The sequence below is a fragment of the Epithele typhae genome, assembly GCF_022376455.1.
Source record: "Epithele typhae strain CBS 203.58 chromosome Unknown BXZ73scaffold_87, whole genome shotgun sequence".
NCBI lineage: Eukaryota > Fungi > Basidiomycota > Agaricomycetes > Polyporales > Epitheliaceae > Epithele > Epithele typhae.
In genome coordinates this window covers 85,722-111,909 of record NW_025954278.1, presented here as the reverse complement: position 1 = coordinate 111,909, position 26,188 = coordinate 85,722, and the positions used below count along the sequence as shown (strand labels likewise).

General features: G+C 58.5%; 7 protein-coding genes across 7 annotated transcripts; 2 read left to right on the top strand and 5 right to left on the bottom strand.

Moving 5' to 3' along the window:
* Window positions 1-1,744: 1,744 nt before the first annotated feature.
* BXZ73DRAFT_81691 (uncharacterized protein) lies at window positions 1,745-5,761 on the top strand (the record flags this gene model as incomplete). Its single annotated transcript, XM_048023549.1, has 11 exons — window positions 1,745-1,839; window positions 1,957-2,083; window positions 2,120-2,315; window positions 2,736-2,840; window positions 2,909-3,047; window positions 3,092-3,671; window positions 3,805-3,985; window positions 4,174-4,201; window positions 4,305-4,489; window positions 4,856-5,146; window positions 5,598-5,761. The coding sequence occupies 11 exons, from the start codon at window positions 1,745-1,747 to the stop codon at window positions 5,759-5,761; spliced, it is 2,091 nt and encodes a 696-aa protein (XP_047872565.1).
* Window positions 5,762-7,607: 1,846 nt separating this feature from the next.
* Window positions 7,608-8,598, top strand: BXZ73DRAFT_106639 (uncharacterized protein; the record flags this gene model as incomplete). Its single annotated transcript, XM_048016673.1, has 2 exons — window positions 7,608-8,108; window positions 8,566-8,598. 2 exons carry the CDS (start codon window positions 7,608-7,610, stop codon window positions 8,596-8,598), a joined length of 534 nt encoding a protein of 177 aa, XP_047872564.1.
* A 28-nt stretch (window positions 8,599-8,626) lies between these two features.
* Window positions 8,627-9,561, bottom strand: BXZ73DRAFT_81690 (uncharacterized protein; the record flags this gene model as incomplete). The annotated part of the gene is made up of 4 exons (XM_048023548.1): window positions 8,627-8,730; window positions 8,777-8,879; window positions 9,129-9,376; window positions 9,411-9,561. 4 exons carry the CDS (start codon window positions 9,559-9,561, stop codon window positions 8,627-8,629), a joined length of 606 nt encoding a protein of 201 aa, XP_047872563.1.
* Window positions 9,562-14,347: 4,786 nt separating this feature from the next.
* On the bottom strand, window positions 14,348-15,158 carry BXZ73DRAFT_55015 (uncharacterized protein; the record flags this gene model as incomplete). Its single annotated transcript, XM_048021264.1, has 5 exons — window positions 14,348-14,455; window positions 14,515-14,565; window positions 14,638-14,787; window positions 14,843-14,921; window positions 14,986-15,158. The coding sequence occupies 5 exons, from the start codon at window positions 15,156-15,158 to the stop codon at window positions 14,348-14,350; spliced, it is 561 nt and encodes a 186-aa protein (XP_047872562.1).
* A 2,720-nt stretch (window positions 15,159-17,878) lies between these two features.
* Window positions 17,879-19,067, bottom strand: BXZ73DRAFT_54980 (uncharacterized protein; the record flags this gene model as incomplete). The annotated part of the gene is made up of 5 exons (XM_048021255.1): window positions 17,879-18,070; window positions 18,151-18,476; window positions 18,529-18,604; window positions 18,661-18,944; window positions 19,007-19,067. The coding sequence occupies 5 exons, from the start codon at window positions 19,065-19,067 to the stop codon at window positions 17,879-17,881; spliced, it is 939 nt and encodes a 312-aa protein (XP_047872561.1).
* A 974-nt stretch (window positions 19,068-20,041) lies between these two features.
* On the bottom strand, window positions 20,042-21,586 carry BXZ73DRAFT_106634 (uncharacterized protein; the record flags this gene model as incomplete). Its single annotated transcript, XM_048016672.1, has 1 exon — window positions 20,042-21,586. One exon carries the CDS (start codon window positions 21,584-21,586, stop codon window positions 20,042-20,044), a length of 1,545 nt encoding a protein of 514 aa, XP_047872560.1.
* A 3,032-nt stretch (window positions 21,587-24,618) lies between these two features.
* On the bottom strand, window positions 24,619-25,660 carry BXZ73DRAFT_55007 (P-loop containing nucleoside triphosphate hydrolase protein; the record flags this gene model as incomplete). Its single annotated transcript, XM_048021260.1, has 5 exons — window positions 24,619-24,774; window positions 24,994-25,128; window positions 25,193-25,390; window positions 25,494-25,535; window positions 25,607-25,660. The coding sequence occupies 5 exons, from the start codon at window positions 25,658-25,660 to the stop codon at window positions 24,619-24,621; spliced, it is 585 nt and encodes a 194-aa protein (XP_047872559.1).
* Window positions 25,661-26,188: the final 528 nt, after the last annotated feature.

The following is a 26,188-nucleotide window of genomic DNA, read 5'->3' as shown; positions in this document are numbered from 1 at the left end:
ATGGTTAGGCGGGGCGAGGGGTGAGCTGGCGACGGAGCGCATATAGGTTCGAGGTATAATACCGGCGCAGCACCAGCAGCGATGGTCCATGAAACGAAATCCTTCCAAATAGTTGAGTGGGCGTGCCGTAACCGGCGGCATTGAAGCGCCGCGACTAGAAGGGTTTAACATAGCGAGGACCCTAGCCTCGCCGGCGAGGGATGAACGCAGGGTGGGCCAGGGATGGTCATCCGCTTTTCGCCGGTTCCGGCATCCGAGTGGTCGTCCGTTGCGCTCGAGCTTGCGTCCTGCGGTTTTCCCCTCTAAGCGCGACTTCTTTCTGGCGAAGACCGCTTCTTTCGTGGGTGCCCGTGAAGCTCAAGCCGCGCCCGTGTGGTCGCCGCATCTGCCGCGCATGAATGAGCCTTCCCATATGCAGAGGCTCTGATAGACGACGAGACCGTGCCGCCTGTCCCGTCAGGGTACGTCGTGGTGATGGTTTCTGTGAATGCTATCATAGGAATCGCCTCAGGTCTGGCTCGAAGGACATGGCGGAGGGAAATTCGAGGGTGTTTCTGTCCGGCGTGTTCGGCGGTGTCTGCCCAGCTCACGGCGCCGATTGTCGGTGCGGGAGCGTAGCGGGCGACGGTGCGCGGGCTTGACTAGCTTAGATACATAGTGCGCATCAGCGAGGTACTCACGAATCCAGAGCCGAACTGACCCCTTGCGTGCTGGTGCGACGAACGGAATCGCATCCGTCCTTGGCAGCATCGTCGAGGTTGATGGCGGTCTGGGATGCCATGCAGTGGTGCGTCACGGACCTGATCTTTGAAATGAGTAGTAAGTGATCATGATGCAATCATTGAGGAACTCACCCTTCATGGTGTACCGCTGCGATCATCCTATACACACTTAAGTGATGCGCTGGCGTTCGACCCCGGTCCGCTTTATGAAGAGGCCGACATAAGTAGAAACATCGCAGGTGTCGTGGCGACAAGAATGGGTAGCGTGCGTCGCCGTGGAGGCACGATTCCAAGTGCGTTTCACGTCAGTCACCACGCGAGAAAAGATAGACTTACAAAAAATACCGCTGGGCTGATGCGGCACCCATACGTTCCCCGCCCCTCTTACACGCCTGCTTGCGCTAGAATGGGTTCATGTCCAGACGGTCGAACATCGTGCGCGACGCAATGCGGGGTTCCCGTTCGGAGTCGGTGCTGAGAACTCCCGCCGAAGGGGGTGCGGGAGGACGACGGCTGGCACAAATTCCGGCGTCGGCGTCCTCCCTCTCCGTCACTCGGATGCTCCGCGCCCGGCGGGGGGTTTGTAACGTCGCAGACGGGCTGAGAAAGACACGTCCGCACCGTCCCAAGCGAGGCCGTCCCGGGAACGGGCAGTGTCCAGCGGTCACTGCGGTCGAGTCGCCAAGGGCCCGCCGACTCGCGCGCGCGGAGTGGGCCCAGATACTTAGTTGCGTTGTAGCTGGCCAGCTGGCCATGGTCGGGGCAAGGGTTTCGAACGCCCGGGCGCCTGATCGCGGAGGCCAATGGGCGGCACAACGGTTATCGTCGGTATCTGATAAGATTTTCTGCATGCCGTAGGGGACTCCAGCTCGAGCGTGTCTCTCTCTCTCCTGCCCGCACCAGCCGAGTGCTGGGCAGCGTTCCTCCCGTCTGGCCTCTCCCCGCTTACTCTACCGTGACCTCGTAATACGAACTGCGTTCTGGCCCTCTCCGACGCCCTCGGCACACCTTGCACGAACACCATGAAGATCGTCGCCATCCTCGGTGGAAGCTACGGCGAGGCCCGTGCTGCCACTATCCTCGCCAGGGCCTCCACCACGGCTGGCACGTCGTTCTCGTCAACTGCGACTCGCACATCAATCATGTTTTGTCCTCCCACGGCACGCCGTTCTCCCCGGCCATGAGCACAAGGCCTTCATCCCCTACAAACCGCCTTCCTCCCTTCGCGCACCAGCTCCACCCCCGGCTCCCTCGTGTCTCCCGCATACACAGACCCCGCACGCTCGGTCGTGGTACACGCATCCGTGGCGTCCCTCGCGAAGCACACCCTCACCCTTGAGCGTGCGTTCCCGAAGCACGGCGTTTCCGAGGCCGACCGGACCCTCCACTTCCACTAGCTCATCTACACCCTCGGCTCGCACCTCCCCTCTCCCATCAACCTCTGGACGCCTGCCACGGAGGATACGGAGAAGGCGGAGGTTCTCGACGTGGCGCGCGGCACGAAGGAGGGCCGGGTCGCGTTCCTCAAGCAGTTCCAACGCCTCTCGCGCGCGGCTTCCATCCTGGTCGTCGGTGCGGGTGCCATTGTTATCCGTGAGTGCTCTTCCTTTCATCTCGCGCATTGTCCCCGCATTCCCCCCTACCCACCACTGCAGTCTCCACGTTAGTAAACCGTCATGAACGTGCGGCCGTGTGGTTCGATCGCGCGCACCGCCCTTGTCCTGGTGCCCACGGCCAGTAGCTTCTCCGGGGGCCGGTCGTGAGCGTTGGCTGCGCATTTATGCGTACCATGGCACTTGAGACACGGTCGAGGCTGCCGCGATGACGTTCTGTGTGCTGCAGTGGCTATCGTAGAGGCTGGCTGGAGTCCTGGGCCACCGCTCTTTTGTGGGAGCGCGGATGTTATTATGGGATGGGTCATTGTCGTCAGATCTGGCTGGCCCATTCAATTTCTGGGATCTGAGATCTCTATCCCGCATTTTCTGGTATGCTAACCGCGGCCTGGTCCTCTAGAATTTGTATCGGATGTTGCGGAGATCTATCCAGCTGCAAATGTCGCCTTGCTACACTCTCGTCATCGCCTCCTGCCGAGGTTCGACGAGGCGATGCACAGCGATAGTAAGTATGGTCCTTTCTCGTGCACTACGGTTTTACCAAGGAATGACCGGTCATATCTATCCTCTCAGCTCTGAACGATTGCACCATTCTCGGCGAACGCCTCTACCTCGCCTCACTCGCCGACAACAAGCACTGCAACGGCGAGCGCGTCGTCCGCACACAGCAGGCGCGAAGTACAGGGGGAGCTGGTGGTAAGCGCCCTCGCCGGTGTTTTCGACTTGATCCCCGTGCTCAACGCCGTGCGATTACAGCTCCTCCCCGGCGCCTTTCCTCGCTCCGTTGTCACCGATGGCCCCGACAACGACCTCGCACGCATCCGGCGCACGCTCCAGACCGTGGAGCCCGCCCATGTGTCCGAATTCCCGACCGCCCTCCATGCGCTCCCTCGCGACGGCCTCCACCTCTGCCGGACCCTCGTCGACAGAGCTCTCCCCCATCGACGTCCGCTCAAACGACGCGTCCGAGCCTGCGACCGCCGACAACGCCTCCGAGTCCTCGTCACAGGTGCAGCTCGAGGCCATCGAGGACGCGAGGACGCGCGTCGCGGCGGCACACATCTTTGCGATCGGGGACGCGGCGGACGCGTTCGGTGCGGTGAACGCGGGGCACAATACGTTCTTCCAGGGCGAAGCTGCGGCGTGGAACGTCATCCGGCTGATCAAGCGGGCTGAGCGCGAGGAGAGGGCTGAGGCGGAGGTTGCGTCGAGGGAGGTTGTCGAGTCGGTCGGGCAGGACTGGGAGGGTGAGAAGGAGGAGAAGACGGACGAGGAGGACCTCGCGCTGGAGAAGTACACCCCGGGCGCGCGGGTGATCAAGGTGTCCCTCGGTCTGGTGAGTATCTTCTCCTCCCCACTCGCGTCTTCGCTCTGCACGCGATTCCTCCTCTTCTGGTTCCAACCTCTCCTACCACTCTTCCCGCGTCCTTGACTCGCGCGCGCTGTGCTGACTGTGCGCCCTTCGTCAGACGAAGTCAGTCTACCAGTGTCAGGGCATCATCGGCACGCGCGATCAGGAACAGGCCGGCGTCGACATCCACATGATGTGGCGCTACTTCGGGTATGAGGGGACCTCGACGCGGACCGTCCGGACGAGGAGATCCCGGGCGCCGTACCGCGACCGGTGTATGCGACGAAGGAGGTCACGGCGTGAGTTTACAGTTGCACCTTCCGGGTCGGTGCGATCGGAGACAGGTGTAGAATTCGGACGTTGGTCCTTTTGTAGCTCCGAAGCTGTAGAATCGACGGTGTGCATTTTCCCCTCCTGATGATTGTGGCACTGCGTTGGGTTCTGTGGTCGATCTACCCTTTCACGCAGTCATTCACTGTTTCTTCAGGGGATGTCGGAAGTGGCGAGTCGGCACGGTCCGTTACTACCACGTTGAAGTACTGATCACGTTCGATGCAGATGAACGTTCATTGTTATGAGCTGGGATCGAGTCTGGACAAGCCGCGCATATATATATAGATGGGGCATTCCGGGTTCCGGTGTTCAGCAAGTTCTCTTCCATGAATGTCCATCTGCGTTCACTCGCGCGGGGCACCACACCGCCGCCACCGCCGCGTCAGCCATCGTGCGCGAAGTCACGCTTGCCTCCGAACAACTGTTGAAGCGCGAGCGTCACGGGCCGAGAAAGACAATTAATGAAAGAAGTGGGTAGAATACATGGTGGTAGAAGTATCTACAGCTACAGGAACGAGTCGGTGGACGAGTCTGTAGATAAGGTTCAGAGTCCGACCGGAGAAGCCCGAAGTACGAGGCGCTCTACTTTTTGAACGGCGGCCACCCTCCGGCACGGACGCCCACCGTGCTACTAGGATCCCGACGGGATGTGGTAAGCCCCCCTTCGCTCATAGTGCTCGTACGTTCGCTGATCAGCTCGTGCCATAATATGTACTAGGCATCCTAGGCTAACCTGGCCCTCCACATGCCCCACCTCCCTTTGAAGCTTCGGAGACGTTTCTCGTAGCCACCGGGATTTTTCTCGTAGCCACGAGCTGGCTCTGTCGTCTTGACAGGTTTTGCTCGTGAAATTCCCTCCCATACCATTTCCCCTTTACCGCTATGGATCCAAATCTCCACGTCCACCCGTCTACTGCTGGGAGGCCACGCGCTGGCCACGATCTCCGCCACGCGCTTCCCCAATGCGGCCGCGGCCTCGGGTTCCAAGACGGCGTCTCCCTCCGACTCAGGGTTCCCCATGCGGAAAGTGAAACACGCCGACTCTACGCGTGCGAATGCAGCACCGGAAGTGAGCCCTGCGAGTTTGGTGATGTCCGCGGCCGATGCGCTCGTCAGGGCGACGAGGGGTAAGTCCAAATTGATGCGGCGTAGATATGTGCTGTTCATTCCGTCCGCGATCGCAAGGAGAGTCTTGGTCGTGGCTGCTGGAAATTTGAGGTCGACATGCCTCCCACTTTGCAAGCTCGATAGGAAAGATAGGTCTGTATTGGTACCATCAGCATGAACCAGGGCGTGCGAGGGTGCAGATAGACGTACCGGTGTGAGAGCCATAGCTGAAATCGAAGTTGCCGACGAAAGGCAGCAGTTTTGAAAAGGCAGCCGTGCGCAGAACTGTGAACGGACTCGAAGTCGATGGCTCAAGACATCGGAAATGGAGGCTCCTGAGGGAAGTGCACGAGGGAGTGCTTGCGAGGTAGTGTAACAAGATGTCACCACAACCACTCTTCTTTCCACGGATGCTGAGGGTTTCCAGAACTGGTCGTGAGGATTGGCGCAATATTGCTGTGGTGTCGACAGGATATATGGGGAAGGAAACGTCCTCCGTGGTGAGATGGCTTAACCTGGGGAGTGCAGCCAATGTACGACGGAAGAGCGTGAAAGACGGAAATTTGCTGTCCGATAGCTCCAACCTCGTGAGATGGGTGAAGGCTGAGAGACATGCAGCTGCGTGCTGCGCTTGAATCCTAGAGTCAAAAATGAGACCTCCCATGCAGATGGTCTGGAGGGTGGGGGTGTGGCGTGCCATGCAGGCGAGCACCGTGTTCCAGGATGACGAGTGGTTCCCTCCGTTGCTATCTGCCCTCACAGAGATTTTTGATGCTCGCGAAAATGAAGTTGACGATGATGTAGGAGCAACACTGGTGAACAATGAATATGCTTCCTTGATTGTGAACTTCCACCATGAGCTCTGGGCCAGCTGGATGGCATGCATACTTGCAGGGCGCCAACTGTGGGAGACGAGGGCGCAGTGCGCAAGTGTGGTTGCGTCTAAGTACGGATTGAGACATCGGATGATCATGTCCGAGATTTCCGGAGGGAGACGGGGAGACAACCGTGTGGGGGTGTTGGTGTGGGGGTCTTCGAATGGCACGGCCCTAGACCAGAGCGGGACGAAAGGGTGGATGTTGTTCGCGAGGGACACCATCATGGTCGCCCGAATGATGAAGTCCGCCCGCACTCTCGCCAGCGCATCGAAGACGTGTTGTGCCGCCACGATCGCGGTCGGGGTGGCTCCGTGGCTCTCCTCGTAGTCCTCGACGATCAGGGTGAACGTCATCGTCTCCAAGCCAGCAAAACGACTGCGCCCGATCAACCTGGCTAGTTCCGCGAGCACCGTGAGGGACTTGACCGCGCGAGAGAGCGCGACTCGAGGAAAGGCGAGTGTGAGCTTGCGCAGCTCTGGGATGTCACACCCGTCCCCGAGTGCGCGTACGAGCGCCAGTAGGTCTTTCACATCGCCGTTTGTGAGACAGAGTGCGATATCTTGCAAGTGCTCAAGACCTGGACGAGTGAATGGAAATTCTGTGGATGGGTCGTGAAGGTAAGCGGGAAGCGTCACAGATTCCGGAGCCGTGTACTGACCTGTGAGACCCGAGACCATGAGATATTCGAATCCGAGGAGTTGATCAATGGCGGTCGATCGTTCCGGTATAGGGCAGTAATTCAGCCTCGCGAGCCGCTTCATGAGGATATGAACAGTGATGGAGCTCCGTGTTGGTGTGCTGGCCAACCAGTGCAGCAATTGTCTCACAAATTTCCACTCGTCGAGCGCCGAATCGCTGTGTATTTCGAAGTGTTGAAGTGCTGTGGATGCTTCAGGATATCTCTCATTGCGCTCCCAACTTGGCACAGCATATCGGATGCCTCGGACACGGAAGGTATGCAAGGTCGGGATGGTGGTGATGGTGCGACGAAGTGATGGAAAAGAGGGCAGAGTGCAGCATATCAGACAGAGCGCAGTGACAGAGGTGGATGTCGAGACGGCAAGGATGCTTTCGTGGGGACTTGCAGTCCAGATGATCTTCCCCCGGACCTGGGAGGAGCGTGATGAGCCATGAGAGCGATAATGACGTTGAAGAACAGTGGTTGTGCGGTGGAGGGAGTCCAGCATAGGTCTCGAGGCGCGGTGATACACCCATGGCATAAGGATACTCACTATTACATCTGCCTGTTCCACTGTGAGCCGCGTGTCTCTGGACCATAGAACGTGTCTGCTTGCAGGGAGCCACATGCGGGAAACGGTGGTACAGGCGCAAAGCGTGTGTCTGTCGTTGCGGGGGGAAAGTTGTTGTATTATATTCTCCAAGATATCCAGAGGGACGCGGGGACAGGACAAGCAGGATTCGATGGCCGACATGGCGGGGAGCGGTCAACTTGGGGGAGAGGCGGGTTATGCGCCGGATGATGATTATCGAGAGTGTGCATCGAGTGGCCCGTGCACATTGTCGCTTTCACACGCCGGATTGCCTTATCACGAAACGCGCGCGAAATAGCACACGTGCGATCTTGAAGGAAGCTTATATGGGGATGGCCGTGCCGGCGACGGCGGGCGATGCGTCGACGAGCGCTACCGCGGGCAGATGCGGCACAAACGGGTCCTCCACCACTGACTTCCATTACAGCACGTCAAACCCAAGTCCGCACACGCTGCAGCGCACTGCCCCTCTTTCGGAGATCATCAGGGGCCTCCCCACAGTCACCATAGCCGTTCTGTCTCGCACAGGTACGAGCTTTTACTGCGACTCCCGCCTCTTCAACGGAAACTCACATCACCGCCGTAGACCATCCCTTTCCGAACTGGACGGTACGGTGGACCTCGAGATCTCGATGCACAAGCGCACCAACGCGGTCATCCTAGCGGTTCTGTGCGCCCTCGCATACGGGACCAGCGACGCGCTGCGCAACCTCATCATCGGGCTTCTCACCGCGTCGTTCACCGTGGGGATCGCGTGGATCGCGGAGCTCGTGACACTCCCCCTCCGCGCTCCGTTGTTCGGTCTTCAGAGCGCGAGCGTCCGATTTTTCATGGTACATAGACGACGACGCGGACAACGCGTGTGCGATGCGACCAGACGTTGCGGCGGCTTCGGGCGCGCGCGCTGTCGAGGTCTTGGCGAGCACGTTGCCCCACTGTTTGGTGTGTGCGACCAAGGTGGAGCTGGAGATCGTCTGCGATGGGGAGCGTTTCGTCTGTCGAAGCCGAAGAATCAATCGGGGAAATGGTCGTGCGCGAGCGAATGCAATCGGCTGTCGCGACCACGTCAAGAGGTGCGCAAGATCCACCGTTGTTACATGCGACGGTACCTGCACAAGCTGATGAGTGTACAGGCGGAAGTTGATTTTTTTGTGCCTGTGACGTGAGATAAATAGGATCAGAGCTCTCGAACACGGAATATGTACAGAGAACGACATTGATGCGCGCCCAGATACCAACACAATGAATCGATTACTGAAGACCTTCGTTCATCTGTTCGGTGGCCTCCAGCTGTGGCCAGTACCCGACGTTGAGCTCGAGTAGGTAGCGTACTTGGCGAGAGGCCGCTCTTCTAGTTCGGCGCGTGGCGGCTGACGTGGCCGAGAGTCGCCGCGGAGAACAGCACGGGCTTCTTGACGTGCCACTGCTCCTCCAGGAGAGCTGTCGGAAAGAAGGCTGTGAGATGGTGTATCAGCTGGACGACAGCCCGCGAGAGGTGTACCCTTGTGACCGGCCATGTTTCCGTTGTTGGCGGCAACTTGGTAACAGGTGACCGGTGACGTCATCCCTCCCTCCAGCAGAACGCTGCGGATGCGCTTGTATTCCTGGATGAACAGACTTCAGAGATTAGTTGGCGCGCGCCAAGGCCGCCCTACATATTCAGATAGCCACTTCGGGAGCCCGGACGGCGGTCTTCTTCAAGCTACTTGCCGACTGCACCGCTGCGGCAGAAGTGTTCGACCCACGCGTCCAGATAAACCGTGTAGAGTAGCTGCAAGAAGCTGTCCATCTGATCGCAAAAGAACCATCGATCACTGCGGGCCGCCAATTTTGCCGTTAATGGATGAGCGCACCTTTTCCTCAACGAGCCTCGCGCCGGCGCGTGGGGCGGTCAAGAGCTTCCAGTATCGGCAGTGCTCGCTCCCGCTAGCCTTCTTGAGCGTCGCGCACATCCGCTCGAGGTCGAACCGCATGCGGGTTGCACGGGAAATACGCGGCCGCGAGCCACACGAACGCACGGAAGCGGTGCTGGAAGTGGTGAACCAGCGCCGACACAAGCGCGGTTCCTCTGACAGAACCGACGGCTTCAGCAACGCAGGGTCTCGCATATAGGGATAGAGCAAGAGTGGACGCACCAGTCGTGTCCAATCGCGACGACATCGGTGAGGTTCTCAGCGTCCGACATGCCCCGGTATCCTCGGAAATCGGGAACGAGGACGTGGTGGCCGAGAGGGGCGAAGTGGGCGACTTGACGCGACCAGTCGGAGGAGGTGCATGGGGAGCCATGGATGAAGGTGTTCACAGTGCGACGTCGGTCAAAGCGGAGTTGAAGCGAGAGCCCGTCGCGATCTCAACCTCGTGAATCTTGCCTGGAACATCCTTGCAGGTGCGATCAGTACAGGGGTTGTCGTGCGCCACCTCGGATCCGGAGACGAAGTACGGCCAGATGGTGCGGATGTCGGGGCCGATGAGCTTCTGATCTCGCGGGGCGATGGGTTCAAGGGGCTGATAGGTTCAGCGATTCTGTGGACTAGCGCGGGCTCAGTGCGTTGCGAGCAGGCGAGAGAGGAAAAGAAAATCAGGATGTTTCGTGGAGCCAAGCGGCTTGGAAAGGGAGGAAATGAAGCGCAACTGACCGCGCTAAATGAGCGTTCGATCACTATGGCGCCCTGGTTGAACCCGCCCAGTCCCAGCTCTTCCCGCTCAGGAAGAGCATCCGAATTGGAGCACCTCTACAACGATTTTCGTGCGGTTCGAGATGTCGCTGTGGACCGTGGTAGCGCAGCTCGATGTCTTCGAGCACGCGGCGACATGCGTTCGGGTGATATACCTCTTTGCGGCAGGGATGCGGATACGAAACGCGGTCAACAACACGTTAGTATAGCAAGGCCACCGCGACAGAAAAGTGGGGCTGGTGGACGCGCTTTGTGCGCGGAGAGGGGTGAGCCGGAGGAGATCGCGGAGGTATGAGGGAAAGCCAGAGCGAAGGGCCGAGGGAGGTCGAGGCGAACGTTGGCGACACTGCTCAAGTTGAGGGTGGAAAGGGTCAAAGCGACTGGATGCACTGGTTAACAGGACATTGGTCAGATTCGGGGCATGCACTCACCATTGCCGGGTGTATATCCTAGTGGATCGCTTCTTGAACTTCGCTGAGTGAGAGTGCGGGGTGGTGGCATCGAGAAGATGAAGTGGCACCAATATTCGACCTCCGTGTATGTGGCGGTATGGACAGAGTATACAAGGGTTGGCACTATGTGAGTCACCACTTACAGACTAAGAAGAATGCGCCCAAGACGGAGTGGCCGGGGAAACGGATCGCGGCGTCGGGAGCCGGCCACGTGGCCGGACCCACGGACCGCCGCCCATCCCCGGGAGCCGGGACCGTTTTTCGGGGCGGAATTGAGCTCAGGTTGCATTCACCACCGCCGGTCTCTTCTTCCTCTGTCGCCGGCCTATTTCAATCGTGTCCTGATCATAAGCTCCATTTCCTGCTCGTCAGCAGCCAGCACCGTTCCCTCGATAATTCCGGGTCTCCGTCCAGCACCCTCACTGGGACTTTCAAAACGTACTTCCGCAAGATGGAGTTTCTTCGACGGATGCACTCCCTTATAGTCATGGTGTGGTCTCTCACGGACTATCGGGTGTTGTCATTTTGTGGAGCGGGCGGGCGGGATTGTCGAGAAGGCGCGATATAGCAAGTGAGCAACCGTTGCATATGTTGTGGCATTGCTGCGAGCGGGCTCTTTTGCGGGTGCTGTCCTTGCCGGCACAGATACCTGGACGGTCCCTTTGACACTCTTCGTCAGAGTCCCTCATTTTTGGCATGGCCGGTATGAGGCGTTCCCTGGCCCTCACGTCCACTCAGCGCCGGTCCGTCTCTCCCTCTCCGCGTCGCGTGTCCCTCGCACCCCGGACCTCGCGTTTCTGCGACCGCGCCATTCCCCTGAAGTGCCGCCCCTCCTTCTACCACGGAGACGATTTGTACCTCCGCCATGCTCCCCTCGGCCAAGAAGCAGGGCGGAACCGGGAACGATGCCCCGCAATCAAAATCACCATGAGAGTCTTTCCAGACGTGGTTCTGGGGCTCTGCATTCGCTCGAACAGTCAGGGTCTCCGCTGTCGCCATCCCGGAATCAGCGCCGTGGCGTTTCAGTTCCTGTGCATCCTCTATGTGCACTGAAATACCGTACTCGAGCGTCCTCCCCACCACCCTTGTATCCCCCACTCCTTCGCGGGATCGCCTTCTGACGTCTTCATGGTTCCTTGCCACAACACACGTCTTCTCTCGCCGACTTCATGTTCCCCCAGTTCGTCGATTCTTTCTCCTCTACAAACTCCGCCAACGATCCACGTCGGACGTTTAGATCGCCCGGTAGGACTACGTCCAGGTATATTCACTCTCGTTACAACACCCCTGCCGTCGACTAAAACGACTTTATCCTAAGAGTCATCGGGATCGCGGGCTAGCGGTTACCCCTGTTTCTAAACCCAGGCTCTTGCACACCAACATCATACCACAACCGCTACCCCATCGGGGGCACCCATATCCCGATGTCTTGTTGTCCCGCCTCGGTCTTCATGCCCTGGGAGCGCTCACTTCAAACACAGGACGACGCGGATCAGACGCGCACTCCCATCCTCATGAAGAGCCACCACGATGGAGCACGACTCGATAAACCGAAGGGGCGTACACGTGCAAGTTTGGACGCGGTTTCGCAGCATGCGTCGCCGCCGATCACAAGCTGCCAGGCCATGGGCAGCGCGTCCTCCCCCGTCCTCAGCGACACCCCCTTTGTTTTCGCCCTCCGCTCCGTCATAACCCCGGTCCACGCTGGCTTCTCGCCGTTCCTCCTTCCAGCTCTACCAGCGCCACGTCTTCTACGGCTCGTTCATGGTGACAAGAGCAACTTCTTCGCATATATCGCATCTCCTGCAGTCATACGCGTGAATATGATCTCGGGCGGAACTCCTCCGCACGGGACACCGTCTCTATGTGCGCGAGAACGGTCGACATCCTGTGTCTCCGTTTGAGCCGCGTACGTGGTCGCGTTTTTTTTTCAACAGGGTTTGACGTTGCCTGAACGAACTACTGTGATGCTCACGGTAAGAGTTCCTCCGCGGACTAGCCAGTTTTGAGCTTACACTGACGGTCCATGGCATCATGCCGCAGGGTTGTTCCTGGCAGACGATCATGCTGCGTGTCATGCCAAGTTGCCAGTGACACACAACGCTGCGATAGGCTCGATCACTTACTGCCACAACCGCAGGTATCACCGAGAAGATTCGATGACGTCATAACATAAGATGAGTGCCCTGAATTGATTCCCCCAAGCACAAAGTTTCACCTAGTGCTTGAGCGCCGTCGCGTATAGCGTGATGTGCTACTATGGTTTCTCTTTGTTATCAGTATCGACAGTCCTTCATGTGTTTATCAGCGACTCATTTCGGACCGATCAAGCGAAACTGTCGACGTGCATTCCGCGCGGCGCGGCAGTTCCGCTGGCTTCGGTTTCTGTGCATGGATGTCTTCCTTCGTATCGTGTGCATCTATGTATGCATATGAACTTTGATCCCCGCCGATATGTTGCGTCTCACGCTAATAGCGGGAGCGCATAAGCAGACAAAGTGTAGGTGAATGGAAGGTGACTCCGATATACTGTTATCGCGAGAGTTTGGCTGTCGTTGCGTTTCTGTTCTATTCCTTTTATGATGCGCTCTAACCCCCATATCCCACATGACATCTCCGCCTGTCAGCGTAAAACGCATTCTCCTCCGTGCCGCCTCCGTGCTCGTCACTCGGTGCGGACTCTCCGGATACGTCTGTCTTCCGTATGAAGGCAAGAGTCAAGAAGGGTGGTCACAACCACCGTGGTTCCACGCGAACCGACTTCTAGCTCGTTCCAACAGCCTCTAAGTTGACAGCTAGCCGCATCCGTATGTGCGCTCGTTCTCGGAACTCTCACTTCGAGGACACTAACGTCGTCCTAGGTTCGGATCATCATCGATGGGGCGATAACTCACCGATACCGGCGCAGCATATATTGGACGGCGTTGCGCAAGTTCCACAGCTCAGAACGCACCTCTCCAACATGCGTCTTCACTTGATCGTCTCTGCACTCTTCGCGATCGCCGGGATCAGTACGTCTGTCAAGGCGTCCCCGGTTCCTCAAGACGGTAAGTGTTTTCCGCTCTCACGTCGCCGTTGAACCTCACGGATCTGTGGTAGGCGATGCCGTCTCTCCTCCCCAAGAGAATATGTGGCTCTGATCAAGCTCCGAGCTGCAATCAAGGCGCGCTTAGCAAACGTATAGGTGAGCTCTTTGTGGTATCGCGAACGGGAGCGAACTACTTCTAATCTTCCCCGATTAGTAGAACCGCTCCTCTTGTACATGTATGACCTTCCGTGATGAACGACGGAGATGGCGCTGCGACAAACCCACGTTGCGCGTCGTCTACCGCACTCGAGTCGACTTATTGAAATGTGTTCCTTTTTGTGCGTTAGGCATTATTTCGTGCAGTACCAGTGTCCTCCAACTGTGTGCGCATGCTATGGAATTGAGTAGGCGTGACCGTGACATACACCATCTTGAAACCTGCCCGTTGTACCCGGTCGGTCGTTCGAATACGTCGTCCTCCACCCCGCCAGGTCTCACCTACACACATCTGACTCTCTATTCAGCGCCGCGCATGGACAGAGTCCAACACAGCCGTTTCTCGATTGGCAGCTGTGAACGTATAGCAGTGGTGATTGTATATCTATATGGTTATCCACATGCTCTGACATCTTGCGCGGTCCGATCCTTGCGCTTCCCGCGATAGCGGCCGCTGGCGGCTGGTGATGACAGTCCGTGATTGAGGCCAGTGCACTGTGCGATTTCTTTCCTATAAATGACCGTTAAACACATGATATTTAACGCGAAAGCAACGGCGTGAAACAAGCAGATTTCAGTCGTAGGCTTTACCAGATACTGATCCTTACGCTTTCAGCGAACATATGCTTTCAATACAACTTCTACAAATGGACTACGTTCTGTGATGTCACGTCTCGTACATTGCACCCCGCTCCGGTTATCTAAGCCCTCTTCTCTGTTGACATGCACCAAATGCGATACTCGGTCCAAGGTGACTGCATGGTTTCGTGACCTCGGAGCGCGAATCCCATACTCTCGTACACGGGAACCTTGATTACCAATTCGGATCGATGAGTCCTCCCAGGAGCCGATACATAGCACTGCTTACGTTCATTTGGTTCGTGGTCATCAATCCCACTGTAGCGTTCATTGTGGCGGCCTGTGGACACTTGTTAGTGCACCGACCGCCGTGTATCCCCAATCAGAAAACAAAGCTACTACGATTACGCACCTCATTAAACGCCATTTGAAACATGCGCGCTGCGAGACCCTTGTTTTGATGGACCTCGCGGACCATGGCGAAGTTGCACCAATACATCCCCCGATCGGAATCCTTGACTCCGAATATCTCGTCCTTGACTCTTGGAATGTCCTCTATATTCTACGCATGCAAGTGAATAATGAAGTCGGACACAGTACTCAAGCGTCAGACCCACAGCTTTCTGGAAGTAGTCCTTGGCGTCCTTCGGAAGATCCGCAACGTAGGAGTACATCCCCATCTTACGCTGCTCATCGCTGATATACAACCGCGATTCTATTTAGCCAGATTATGCATGAGCAGAGAAAACATCGGACGCACGTCGATAGCAAGCGCTGTCCAGGAAGTGTGAACATCAGAAAGCCCACAAGGACGCCATGTTCATCGCGAGCAGTGTATGTGTGGCCAACGCCCCCAACGAGAACGATAGGGCGTATCAAGAGACCAATGAGACTAGGGAGGCGAGTCATATCATCTCCTGTCATTGCACGCATCATGTTCTCTGTAAAACCTAACGCGTAAGCCATGAGAGCGGCCGAATTAAGATGGAATAATCGCCATTTTTCGAGAGAGGGATCATGAGATCTACAGCGTCCTGTGCCAATTTTTCTGAAAGAATTATGAGCATACGTAAGGAATCAAACAAGTCGTGAGTATCACTGCGTACCTGTGGGTGTTTTAACTTGCTCAAAGACGATGTTAGAAGGTGGGGGAGGCATTTCCGGGTCGGAGGGTAGCGGAGTAGAAAGTGCAAGTGCAGGCTCTGCGCCAAAGTGGGTGCTCTCTGCGGACTCCCACATGTATGCGTTGGGTGCTGAAATACGCTATTTCTTCGCTACATCCGGCTTCGTTGTGGGTGCGTGGGTGCCGGTGGTCTGGTGTTCCATTAGTTACCGGGGAAGTTCGAGATTTGGGGTACATCTACCGCTTGATAAGAGGTCGCTGAACACAGAGCCGCTCTTTACGCCGTCGCTGGAGGAGAGAAAGCTACTTAGATTCGAGGCTGTGGATGGTCTGACGAAGATGCGATGTGGCAGGAGTTGGAGTCCAGGAGTCGGAGTTTCGGCGGGCGGCGCCACGCGACCTCCGACCGGGCCGGGTGGCCAGATTGTGAGGACTTGATCCCGTCTCAGGTGGCTCGGATCACCATCTTTTCCCTCATGCGCCTATGTCCGCACTCTTTCGAAGAATCCCCTGCTTACACACTCCTTGAAGCTCGTTCATCTCACCAGGCGGTAGCAAGATCCCGCGAACGCCAGTGCCAAGTTGGTGCCGGACGAGACAGCGAGGGTAAGGGATATTCCATCGGCATCCCCGCCGGCTAAGGCGGCATTCGCGGATACATCTGGTATGCACACATATCGGCATATACTTCCATCTAACTTCGTCTTTCGGACTCAGAAAGCTCATGCCCTCTACTATGTAAGAAGACACCCCTAAGCGTTGACTATCGACGAGCGAACAAGCATCCTACTCACTAGACCTGCTCATTTACTCTCTGTCTTCGAGCCAGGACAGCTCTATGACGCTGATAACTGTACAGAAGAGAGAAGCCGGTCAAGAGCGTCTCATAAATATGATGCCTTGATCCACTCACTTGGTCTTTCCGCGCTCGCAAGCGCGGAGGAGGCGGGCGCCCCCATTGCAGCACTGATACAAGTCACGGCGACAAGGAATGGTACCAGGGTGAGGAACTTCATGTGCATGGGCTCTTGTAGAGGCGCTGAGAGGATATGTGGGGCTCGTTGAACAGCTCGGGCGGCCGAACGCCTTCTTATACTTGTAACGCACCGCTGTCCCACGCGGTACAACTTTGTGCGACAACGATAGCCGTCTATCTGTCCGCATAGAACAAGACGTATATGTATATGCTCGTTTTGGCTGCGAGTCGTACCTTTGTAATTCCCATGCGCGAGGGGTACTGTCTAATCCGGTTCGTGGTATACTTCACTGTCCAGAACGATACGACAGCTGTCTTCGATGGGCGATGCATTATCACATCTCACGTTAGTATGCCGCCCCCGTGTAGCACGAGACGGGTCTCTCCTCTTCCGACAGTCTCGTTTTGAAATGATATCATATGTCCATCCAACTTCGTGCCTTTGTACATACACATACAGAGTTCCGAAAGATCTTCCGAGATGAACCGAAACATCGCCATCACCATTCTCTACTATGTTATTCTCGACGCATAACATACCCCTGGAGTCGGCGGAGAGCATCCGAGTCCTCCGACAGCGGAAATCCACTGAAAACCTTTCACAAAACATCCATAAGTATCGGTCAGTAGCGAACGGAGGAGAAACATGCTTACTCTGCTTCTCGTTCACTGCTTCTACGACAGCCAGCTCATGGGGTCGGCCACGCTGGCAACTACCGAAGAATAAATAAGAGGTCGTCGCTTTGCTCCCATGCCAGCGCCAACGAACTCCACTCACCAGAAGTCTCTGATGCGCTCGCGGTAGAGGAAGATGACGGGGTCGGAGTTGCAGAGGATGCGGTGGAGGTCGAATGTGCAGAGGACGAGGACGTCGCAGTCGGCAACAGCGATGAAGACGATGTGGGGACCGCCGATGCACTGGAAGAGGACGCCGCACCACTCGAGGAGGAGGCCTTGGAAGAAGAGGATACGGCAGAGGAGGACGCCGTCGTGGAAGACGCAGGAAGCGCCATTCCAATACCGACACAAGCCGCGACGACGATCAGAGCCGAAAATGAAGAGAGATGCATGATGTCTCTGGGACGGCTAGGTGTGCTGAGGAGGTGTAGAGTGATGCTCGCTCGACAACCTGAGCCACTTGCGGGCTTTCTTAAATGCTGCAGAGCGAAGCGGCTTCGTCGCGTTCGACCGGTTTCCAGTCCGAGTTCCAGCGACAGTTGAAACCCCTCGTGTGCAGCTCACGAAGGTCCATCTTTCTTCGTAAAGTAGGACTGAACAAGAAGTATCTCTAGACGTCAACTTTGACTGCTCGTGCCTTTTCCCTCCACACTCGAAACGTTTCGCTCTATTCTAATTCAGGACGGAAGTTATTCAAACGATACGTACGACACTGATCCGTGATACCGAAGGAGTTACACAGGTCAGTCTACAGATAACGGATACAAAGAATTGTCTATCAGGCACGAACGGGACCCATTAAGATGATTCTAAACTGAGACGGTGGTAGCAATACAGTGAACGACGACAGCATGGGGACAGGCGAGATCCAATCCGTCAAACCTTGTCCGACGCATCTTCGGCGGCATCAGCGTCTCTCACACACGCGCCGCCCCCGTAGGAGTGGACCTCGTCCGATATCGAGGGCATCGTGAGCACCGGCACGGTCGTCAAAATCGCCGTGTCCGCCGCGGACGCGAACGTCGCCCCGCTCACTATCCGGAGCAGGATCACCTGCGGCGCGATGACCTGCCCGACGCCCCAAGCGTGCACCAAACTCCGTCAGCGCTCCCTCGAGCAGGAACCGGGCGCGGACCGCGACGGCGCACCTTCGATATCGCGTACACCGCGCCAAAGAACACGCAGAGGTCGCTCCGCGCGGCGAACGTCGCGAGGTACGCGACCCCGAGCGCCGCGCACGGCAGCTCCGACTCGACGACGATGCGCGACGACGCGTCGAGGGCGAGGCCGGCGCGCCGCGCGCCGGGCCGCGACAGCCGCATCGTGTGCGTGAGCCGCGCGACGATGAGCGCGGTGACGAGCACGCCGAGGACGATGACGGACGCGAGGTACGCGGTGCCGATCGACTTGGCGAGGCCGGCGAAGAAGTTCTCGTGCGGCCCGCCGGAGGCGACGAGCTGCGCGATGGAAAGGCCTGCGGGCGGTGCGGTCGGTGCGGTGCGGTGCAGAGGGAACGGTGGACTGACCGAAGGAGGCGGCGTAGAGGAGCAGCGGGACGACGATGACGCGCGCGTCTTGCCACAGGCAGTGGCAGCGATAGATCTGGCGGATTCGGAGATCAGATGCCACGTGGGTGAGAGCATCTCGAAGGCGCCCACCATCAGGCCCTCGTTGAGCAGGTTGACCGCAGCGCACGACGCGGTGCTGAACGTCGTGTACCACACCGACACGAACGCCTCCGAGTACTCCTCCGGTCCGCCAGGAAAGTCCCGGTGCAGAACCCAGGTCTCGAGCCCGAAGACGGCTTCGGTGACGACGAAGATGGTGCTGAAGCAGAGCAGCGCGGTGTTGAACACGACGTAGAACGTCCCCGCCCGTCTCCACTTGTCGCGGCGGGAAAGGAGAGAGTGGGTGATCCAGCAGTACAGGATGAGCTCTATGCCTGAGGAATAGCTGGTTCAGCATAGGAGGCTGCGTGGACAACTCGAGAATACACCTACTCACCGTAGAGAACAGCATTTGCAAGTATTGCCGCATAAAAAGCACACTGCCTGAACAACGACATAAGCAAGAACGCAGGATTGGAGACACGGGAGTAAAGCGAAGCCCTCGCGAGCTCCTGCAGATATAAGCTGGGAGCGCCCATCCACCGGAGCAAGACAATGCTGCGGGACCGCACACCGCCTCGGCGATGCATCTCGAGCTTCTGTGGGCGATGGAAACCAAGATAGGCGCCGATGAGGGCCTCCGTGTCCACTAAACACCTGCGGCCAGAGAAGCTGGGAATAGTGGCGACGAGAGCGGTCGCTGTACACAGGCATCCAAGACCCGCTCGCAGATTGTGAGAGGGAACGTGTCTGTTCAAGCCAGGAACATGCCTCACTTGGACACAAGCGCGAGGCGCACATCTGTTCACATCATGAGTGAATGTTGAAGAAGAGAAAGCAAGTATTCACCAACACTCTCCGCGACCATCAACAAAAAGATCTGGTGGCGGCCGCGTGCGAACAAGGTTCAACGTTCAACTGCGAAGCCGCCGCACGATGCGTGAACCTGATCAGCACGGCTTTCGCAGTGACACCGACCGATCCGGACCGGGTGCGTCACCTCTTGTACTTTTGGAAGACATCACCGGGACGCAGCGGTGCCACAAGCACCGCCGTTGCCTTGTCCACCACCCCGACGCATGGGGACACGCGGAGAAGGAGGCCCGGGAAGATGGGGCCGACCTGCGCTTGTTGAAGCTTCGAAGATTTGAAGCTCTGATGAAAACGGGGGACCACGAACAGACGCTATGGAAAGACGATACGTGTTGCATTGACGTAACCGAGAGCCCAGTGCTAAGTACGAAGTCGTAAGTGATTAGAGAAGTTGCAGAACCGAAAACCAGGACCGAAACCAGAATCACTTGCAATCATGCGCCGGGGATAAGAGAGAAGCCGAACCGGGAGCCAGGTATCACGAGCCAGAGACAGATTCGAGCCACAAGCCACGAACACAAACCAGAACCGAGGGCCGAGAACCGAGCCCCAAGCGCACTCACAGCGCCGCATACACCTCCTTCCGCCCATCGTTCGCCTCCTCCGAAGACCACGACACGTCCGCCGTCCACCCCGCGTCGTCCAAGCCCGACTCCGACAGCGCGACCGAGTCCGACGCGAAAGAGAAGCTCGTCGCGAGCGCGTCAAGCAGCTCCGACAGCCGCCGCGTCGCCGTCGGCTTGCGCGGGGTCGCGTCCCGGCCGTAGGTGGAGGACGATGGCGTGGGCGGGAGGTCCGCAGAGCCGAGGACGCGCTCGTCCGCGAGCGCGAGCGCGAGCTCCGCGTCCGCGCCGGTGCCGGAAGACGAGGACGAGGCGGTGACGAACGACGTGCAGCTCCCGGAAGTCGCGAGCGAGGCCGAAGGGAGGAGCGCGCCCGAAGTCGCGCCCTTGTTCGCGTTCGTGTTCCAAGTGTTACCATTCGCCGAAGTGGGAGCGGGAGCCGACGGGAGAGGCGCCGGTGAAGCGCCGACGTTTGCGAAACAGTCGTGGTCGATAGAGAATAAACCAAGGCCCAGAGTAAAAGCGACATCCTGAGAGACATAGGCCGCCTTCGAGCTCTTGTGCTTGAAGTCCAAGACGCTCCCAAGTCCGAGCCCGAGCCCGAGAGGGAACGCAACGTCGGTCATCGCGCACCGGAACACCTGCACCTCCGTCGCCGCGCGCCCCTCGCCGTGCATCTTCGCAGACGGCACGACGACGGCGCTCTCGATCATCGAATCGCGCGGCGTCGCTTGCGTGTTCCAGGTCGGCGACGAAGGGGCAGATTCCGAGTCCGAGTCCGAGTCGTCCGAGGCAAGCGAGGGAGTAGCCGGTGCAGAGCGGGAGACGTCGTGGTCGGCAAAGACAGAGGAAAGGGCCTTGAAGTTCGACAGCGAAGTGGTAGACTCGGAGGCTGACGCGCCGTTGTGATGGTTTACGGGTGCCTCCAGATCAGCCGAAAGCAGCGACGACGCCGATGTGGACGCAGACATCGTCCGCGGGGACGCGATCGTGAAGTGCACAGGGGAGGCTGCCATGAAGCGCGAAGCGGTGGGGGTGGTGGTTGACTTGACCGCGCGGGAAGAAGCAGAAGACGAACCGGCTTGCTGAGAGGCAAACGAACCTGCACCACGACCCGCTTCAACGTCCGCCTGGGGACGGTAACCCGCAAGCGCGCTCCACAACGACCTCCGCATCTTCGGGCTGCCGCCCGTGCGCATCAGCTCAGGGAGCGTGTTCCGCGCGTCTTCGCCATTGAGGGTCTTTTCGTCCGAGAGGTCGAGCGTGTCGAATGGGCCCGCGTGCTGGCGTATGCCCGGGCTCATGTCGTGGAGCGGGACGTGCGACGGGGGAGGGAGTGCGAACTGCCCTTCGTCGTCGTCGGTACGGCGTGGACCGTCAGAGCCTGGGTCGAGTGAGGCGCGGGCGCGGGCGCGGGCAGTGAACAGGATGGTGAGCGCGATGGCCAGGGAGATGCATGGGAGAAGGGCGAGGAGGACGACATAGAGGACAGGGACGGGGAAGTGCCGGCTAACGAGGGTGTTGACGGTGAAGGCAGACATCTTGATGGGGGGTAGATTGGAAGTGGGTAGGTGTATATGAGAAGAGAGAAGCGCGAATGAGTGGAGGCTTGGTGGCGGTTGAGAGAAGGGGGACGAGATGAGAGAAGGAGTTCAACCTGGGGAACCTCCAAGGCCGATGCTTCGCCAGAATATATGCGCCCTCAGTAGAGGCTGGCCATTCTCAGGGACCGCCGGGCCAGCAGTCAGCCTGTCTATACCTGCCGAGACCCATTCAATGTCAGCCGGGGGCTCACTGAAGAGCAGCAAAGAGCTTATGCACCTGATTTATCGCACATACGTTCGCAAGAACGAGCTCGACGTTTGCAGTCCGTAGGGCTTGCACCAGCTTGCGCCATATCCGAAGACTGGTTTTGCAACATACAGAGAAAAGCGGGTATATGAGGGATCTTGACGGGGGATTCCAGGTGAGGCCTTGAGGTAGAGAGGCTGGCAGCAAAGGAAGAGGAGGAGGCGGACGGCGGCCTTCGAAGAGCGCTGAGGCAAATCTTCAAGCTTCAAGCGCTCAGACCGGCCATTGGTCCGATGTGACCACTCGTGACAATCACGCGTGAGGTCCATGGAACTCGCGATCGACGCGCGCGCACGCTTGATCCTCACTCTTTTCGCAACCGTCTCCAGAGTCGACGTTCAGATGCGCCTGATCGCGCCAAATCGCGTTGTACTCCCGCATTTTCCGATGCTGATTTGTGGAATTCCCACGTTAGCGCCGACTACCACATGCCGACCAAGCGCACACAAGTCAAGTCCCCGTTCTCGAATATTGGCTGCGAATTCCACACCGAGAAAAGAAGGGTCAACACACAGGGCGAGAGTCGTGTCCGAACCGCCGTTCGCTTCCATGGCGCCGTCGCTGGGAACACACCAGTGGCTGTAAGGGTGCATTCAATTAGAACCCACTTATCTGCACCCAACGCCGCCGCGGAGCACCAGCCTCTCGATATATACCCAAGCAACACGGACAGAATGTTGGAGGGAGACGGCCCCGTCGACGCCCTCAGACGGGCCAACGCGCAGTCCACCGCTCGCGCCCTCTCTCTATCCTCCCCCCACTCTACTTCATCACGCTCACCCGCATATGACCGCGCGGGCCGCGGCCAATCCCTCCGCATCCACAAAGAGTAGGCGCATTTGTTCGTGCGATATGCGCGCAACACGCCAACTACACCACAGGTCAACTTGACAGTCATCGCAACGTTGGTGAGTGGCGTCGTACTTGGGCAAGGCGGACATTCACGTAGCTGACCGTGCTCCAACAGCATCAGGTGGCGTCGATAACCTGCGAGCCCTCAACGTTCAACTTCCGGCTGCGTTTGCTCACCCGCATCCTCCCGGAGACCAACGACGAGTCCCAGGCTCAAAATGAGGAGCTTCAGGCCCACAGAGACCGGCTCCGGGCCCAACCCGAGGGGCTCCAGACCCGCATCCGCGAAATGGAGGGCCGCAGAGACGACCTCCTGACTCGGAACGCTGAACTGCAGGCCCGGAACGATGCGCTCAGTACCCGGAACGACGCGCTCAGGGCCCGGAACGCCCAACTTTCTGCCCAAGTCCCACCCACCGGCGACGATGGCCCACCTGCCAGTACTGCTCTCCCCTGCTCCATGCCCAGCCACCTTCTCGTGTACTGTCATCTCCCCTCGCTGACGCTGGTTCCGGGACGCATCGTCGCGGTTTCTCCACCATCCAGCCTCCTGTCGACAGTATCCGATCTTCGCTCGCCAGGCGACGTTCCGCATCTTACCTGGCTGGCTCGCTAGGTTCTTCGCTCGTTAGGTCCGCTCCCCGTACGACGGACATCGAATCCGCCTCCGCGCCGACTCCTTCGTACTCTACGTAGTGATTTGCTCCGTCGTCCATGGGATAAATACTGCATGTCGGGGTGCCGATTCCCGCAGCCGACTCACCCCTCGCGTGGAGACGTGGACCGCCGCCGGGGTTCGTCCTTGGGCATCTGCCGCGCACCCTCGACTGGGACACCTGGTCGACAAACAACCGCCAGCGCGCGGCAACGTCGACACGGACGTTGCCAGCCAGCCTCCATAGCCTGCGGGACGTGGTTTCAACAACTGCATACCGAGAACACCCTGGCGGCTCGGTACCACGAGTTCGGGGAACCAAAACGCGAGCCCCGGGCGCAGAGCATCGCGACGACGAGCCAGTACGCGAGACAGACGACGCGCTCCGGGCTCTCAGCGCCGAGCTTCAGGCCCACATCGAAGAACGTCGAGCTCCAGGCCCGCAGCGACGAGCTCAAGCCTGGCCAAGAACGCCGAGCTACAAACTTGACGAGATCATAGCTCGTACGTGCCAGTTGTGCCTCGAGCTCGCTGCAACTGGTCTTCTATGCGTCTCGCTTCATTCACTTCTGACTTACGCTCGTTCGGGTTGCTTCCCAAGACATATCTTTACATATGTGCGCACGCAGCGTATGCTCACGCATAATCTCAGACTCCGGTGTTTGAATTGGAAAGAGGAAAAGGCAGAATTCCCGACGAAGCGCGGCCAGTGCAAAGCAAAGACGTAGCCCCATATCCGACACACCACACGCTCCCCATGCCGTCGCAGAACGCCGGCAGAGCAGGAGAAGCGGGGAGAGAGAGAAGCCGTAGATCGATGTACAAGAGACGACAGAGAGATGAGAGATATGTGACAGTCATTGCACGGGAGATGACACTAGTCGTGAACGTACGGGGGTATTACGAACAGTAACAGTGAGTGATAGGCGACGGGCCGGGGCAAGGCGGGAGAGGGGGCAAATACGGAACACGAAACATCAAGACGCCGACTACACAACGGCCAGGAGCGGGTTTCTGCGCGCAAGCACGGGACGACATGACGCATGTACGCACATACTCCTCTCCCTCTGCTCGTCCCCTTCATCCCCCACAACCCTGGTCGTCACGATCCGAGCGATACCGAGCCGAGGTCCGGCGTCGAGTAGCGATGGGTGTGCGAAGGTAAAGGGTTGAAGGTCGACGTGTTGCGTGGCCGGGGGTAGCGTATGGGCGCGCTTAGAGGACGACGCAGCCATGACTCTTCTTGCCCTTCCCCCTGACGATAAGAGCCGCGCGAGTCGCGTACTGGAACACCTCACGAACGCCTTCGCCCGACTTGGCGGAGCACTCGAGGTAGTGCCGCGCGCCAATCCGTTGCGCCACCGCCATACCCTGATTGAGACAAAACCGAGGTCAGGACCAAAATCATTGATATCGTACGAGGATGGCAAGACACGGATAAGGGTCGGCAAGGCGCAACAAAACAGGCACGCAGATCACACTGTGACTGAGCGGCCCAGATTGGTTGGAGGAGGCGCTATCTCGGCCCACCGATGAGGCAGGCCGCAGAAAGTGCAAGGGAACGATGAGGGCAAAGCACGAAAGACGTACCTCCTCAGGGGTGACCGGCCGCTGGTTAGTCTTCCTGAGCTCCTCAATCACACGCGGGTCGCGCCTGAGATCCTTCTTGCAACCAACGAGGATGACGGGGAGACCAGCGCAGAAGTGCATAACCTCGGAAATCCACTACAAAGGGGGATGGCGTCATGAGTGAGCGCGGGGAATGCAATCGACAGCGGGAGAGGCAGACCTTCTCCTGAACGTTGTCGAGCGAATCCGGGGAGTCTACGGCGAAGCAAATAAGGATGACATGGGAGTCGGGGTAGCTGAGGGGACGGAGACGGTCGTAGTCTTCCTGGCCGGCAGTATCCCACAACGCAAGCTCAACGTGCTTTCCATCCACCTCGACATCGGCGACGTAGTTCTCGAACACGGTGGGGACGTAAACCTAGGGGCGAGGGAAGGCCGAATCAGCACCCAGATGCCACATGTGGTGATGCCACGTCTGCAGAGGGCTGCATCACGAGACGGACACAGCAGGAGAAACATACCTCGGGGAAAGTGCCCTTGGAGAAGACAATCAAGAGACAGGTCTGTCGGTGAAGGTGCGTGTGAGCATGCGAGCGGTGCGAGGGCGGGCTGGGAGACAGGAATATATGCGTACCTTTCCGCAAGCACCATCACCGACGATGACGAGCTTCCTGCGAATTTCAGACATGGCGGTCGTACAGCGGGGGGGACTGTGTGGGCGTAGGGGGGCAGGTGGGGACGGCGGGGGTCCAGAAGGGGGTGGAGAGGGAGGTCGTCGTTGTCGGAAGCGATGATAGCCAGCGACGGTTTTCTCCCAGTTTCAAACTCCTCCCAACACAGCACGGGGCGTTTGCTTATGTCAGCATAGGGCCCGTGCGCGGGAATGCTGCCGGCGCCTGAGCACCGCCCGCGGCAGAGCGCCCGCCGGGGAATGCGACCGCCGAGCGCGCGGCGGTGCACCACGGCCTGCGCCTGCCTGCGCCCGCCCAGGCCGCCCCCTGCCCGCCAGTCCGCTTGCAATTGCCCGCCCCGCCCCCGATCCTTCCGCCGCACCGCCCGCCGACCTAGCCTCGCCCCTTGTTTCCGCCATCCCCACGATCCCACCGCCTCCCCACAACTCACATTTCGGTGCCGGGCTTGTCAACCAGCTGACCGTCGGAGTCGCCGCGCCAGGTTACGGGTCGCCGCCTGCGGTCGCGCTTCCGATTATGGCAAG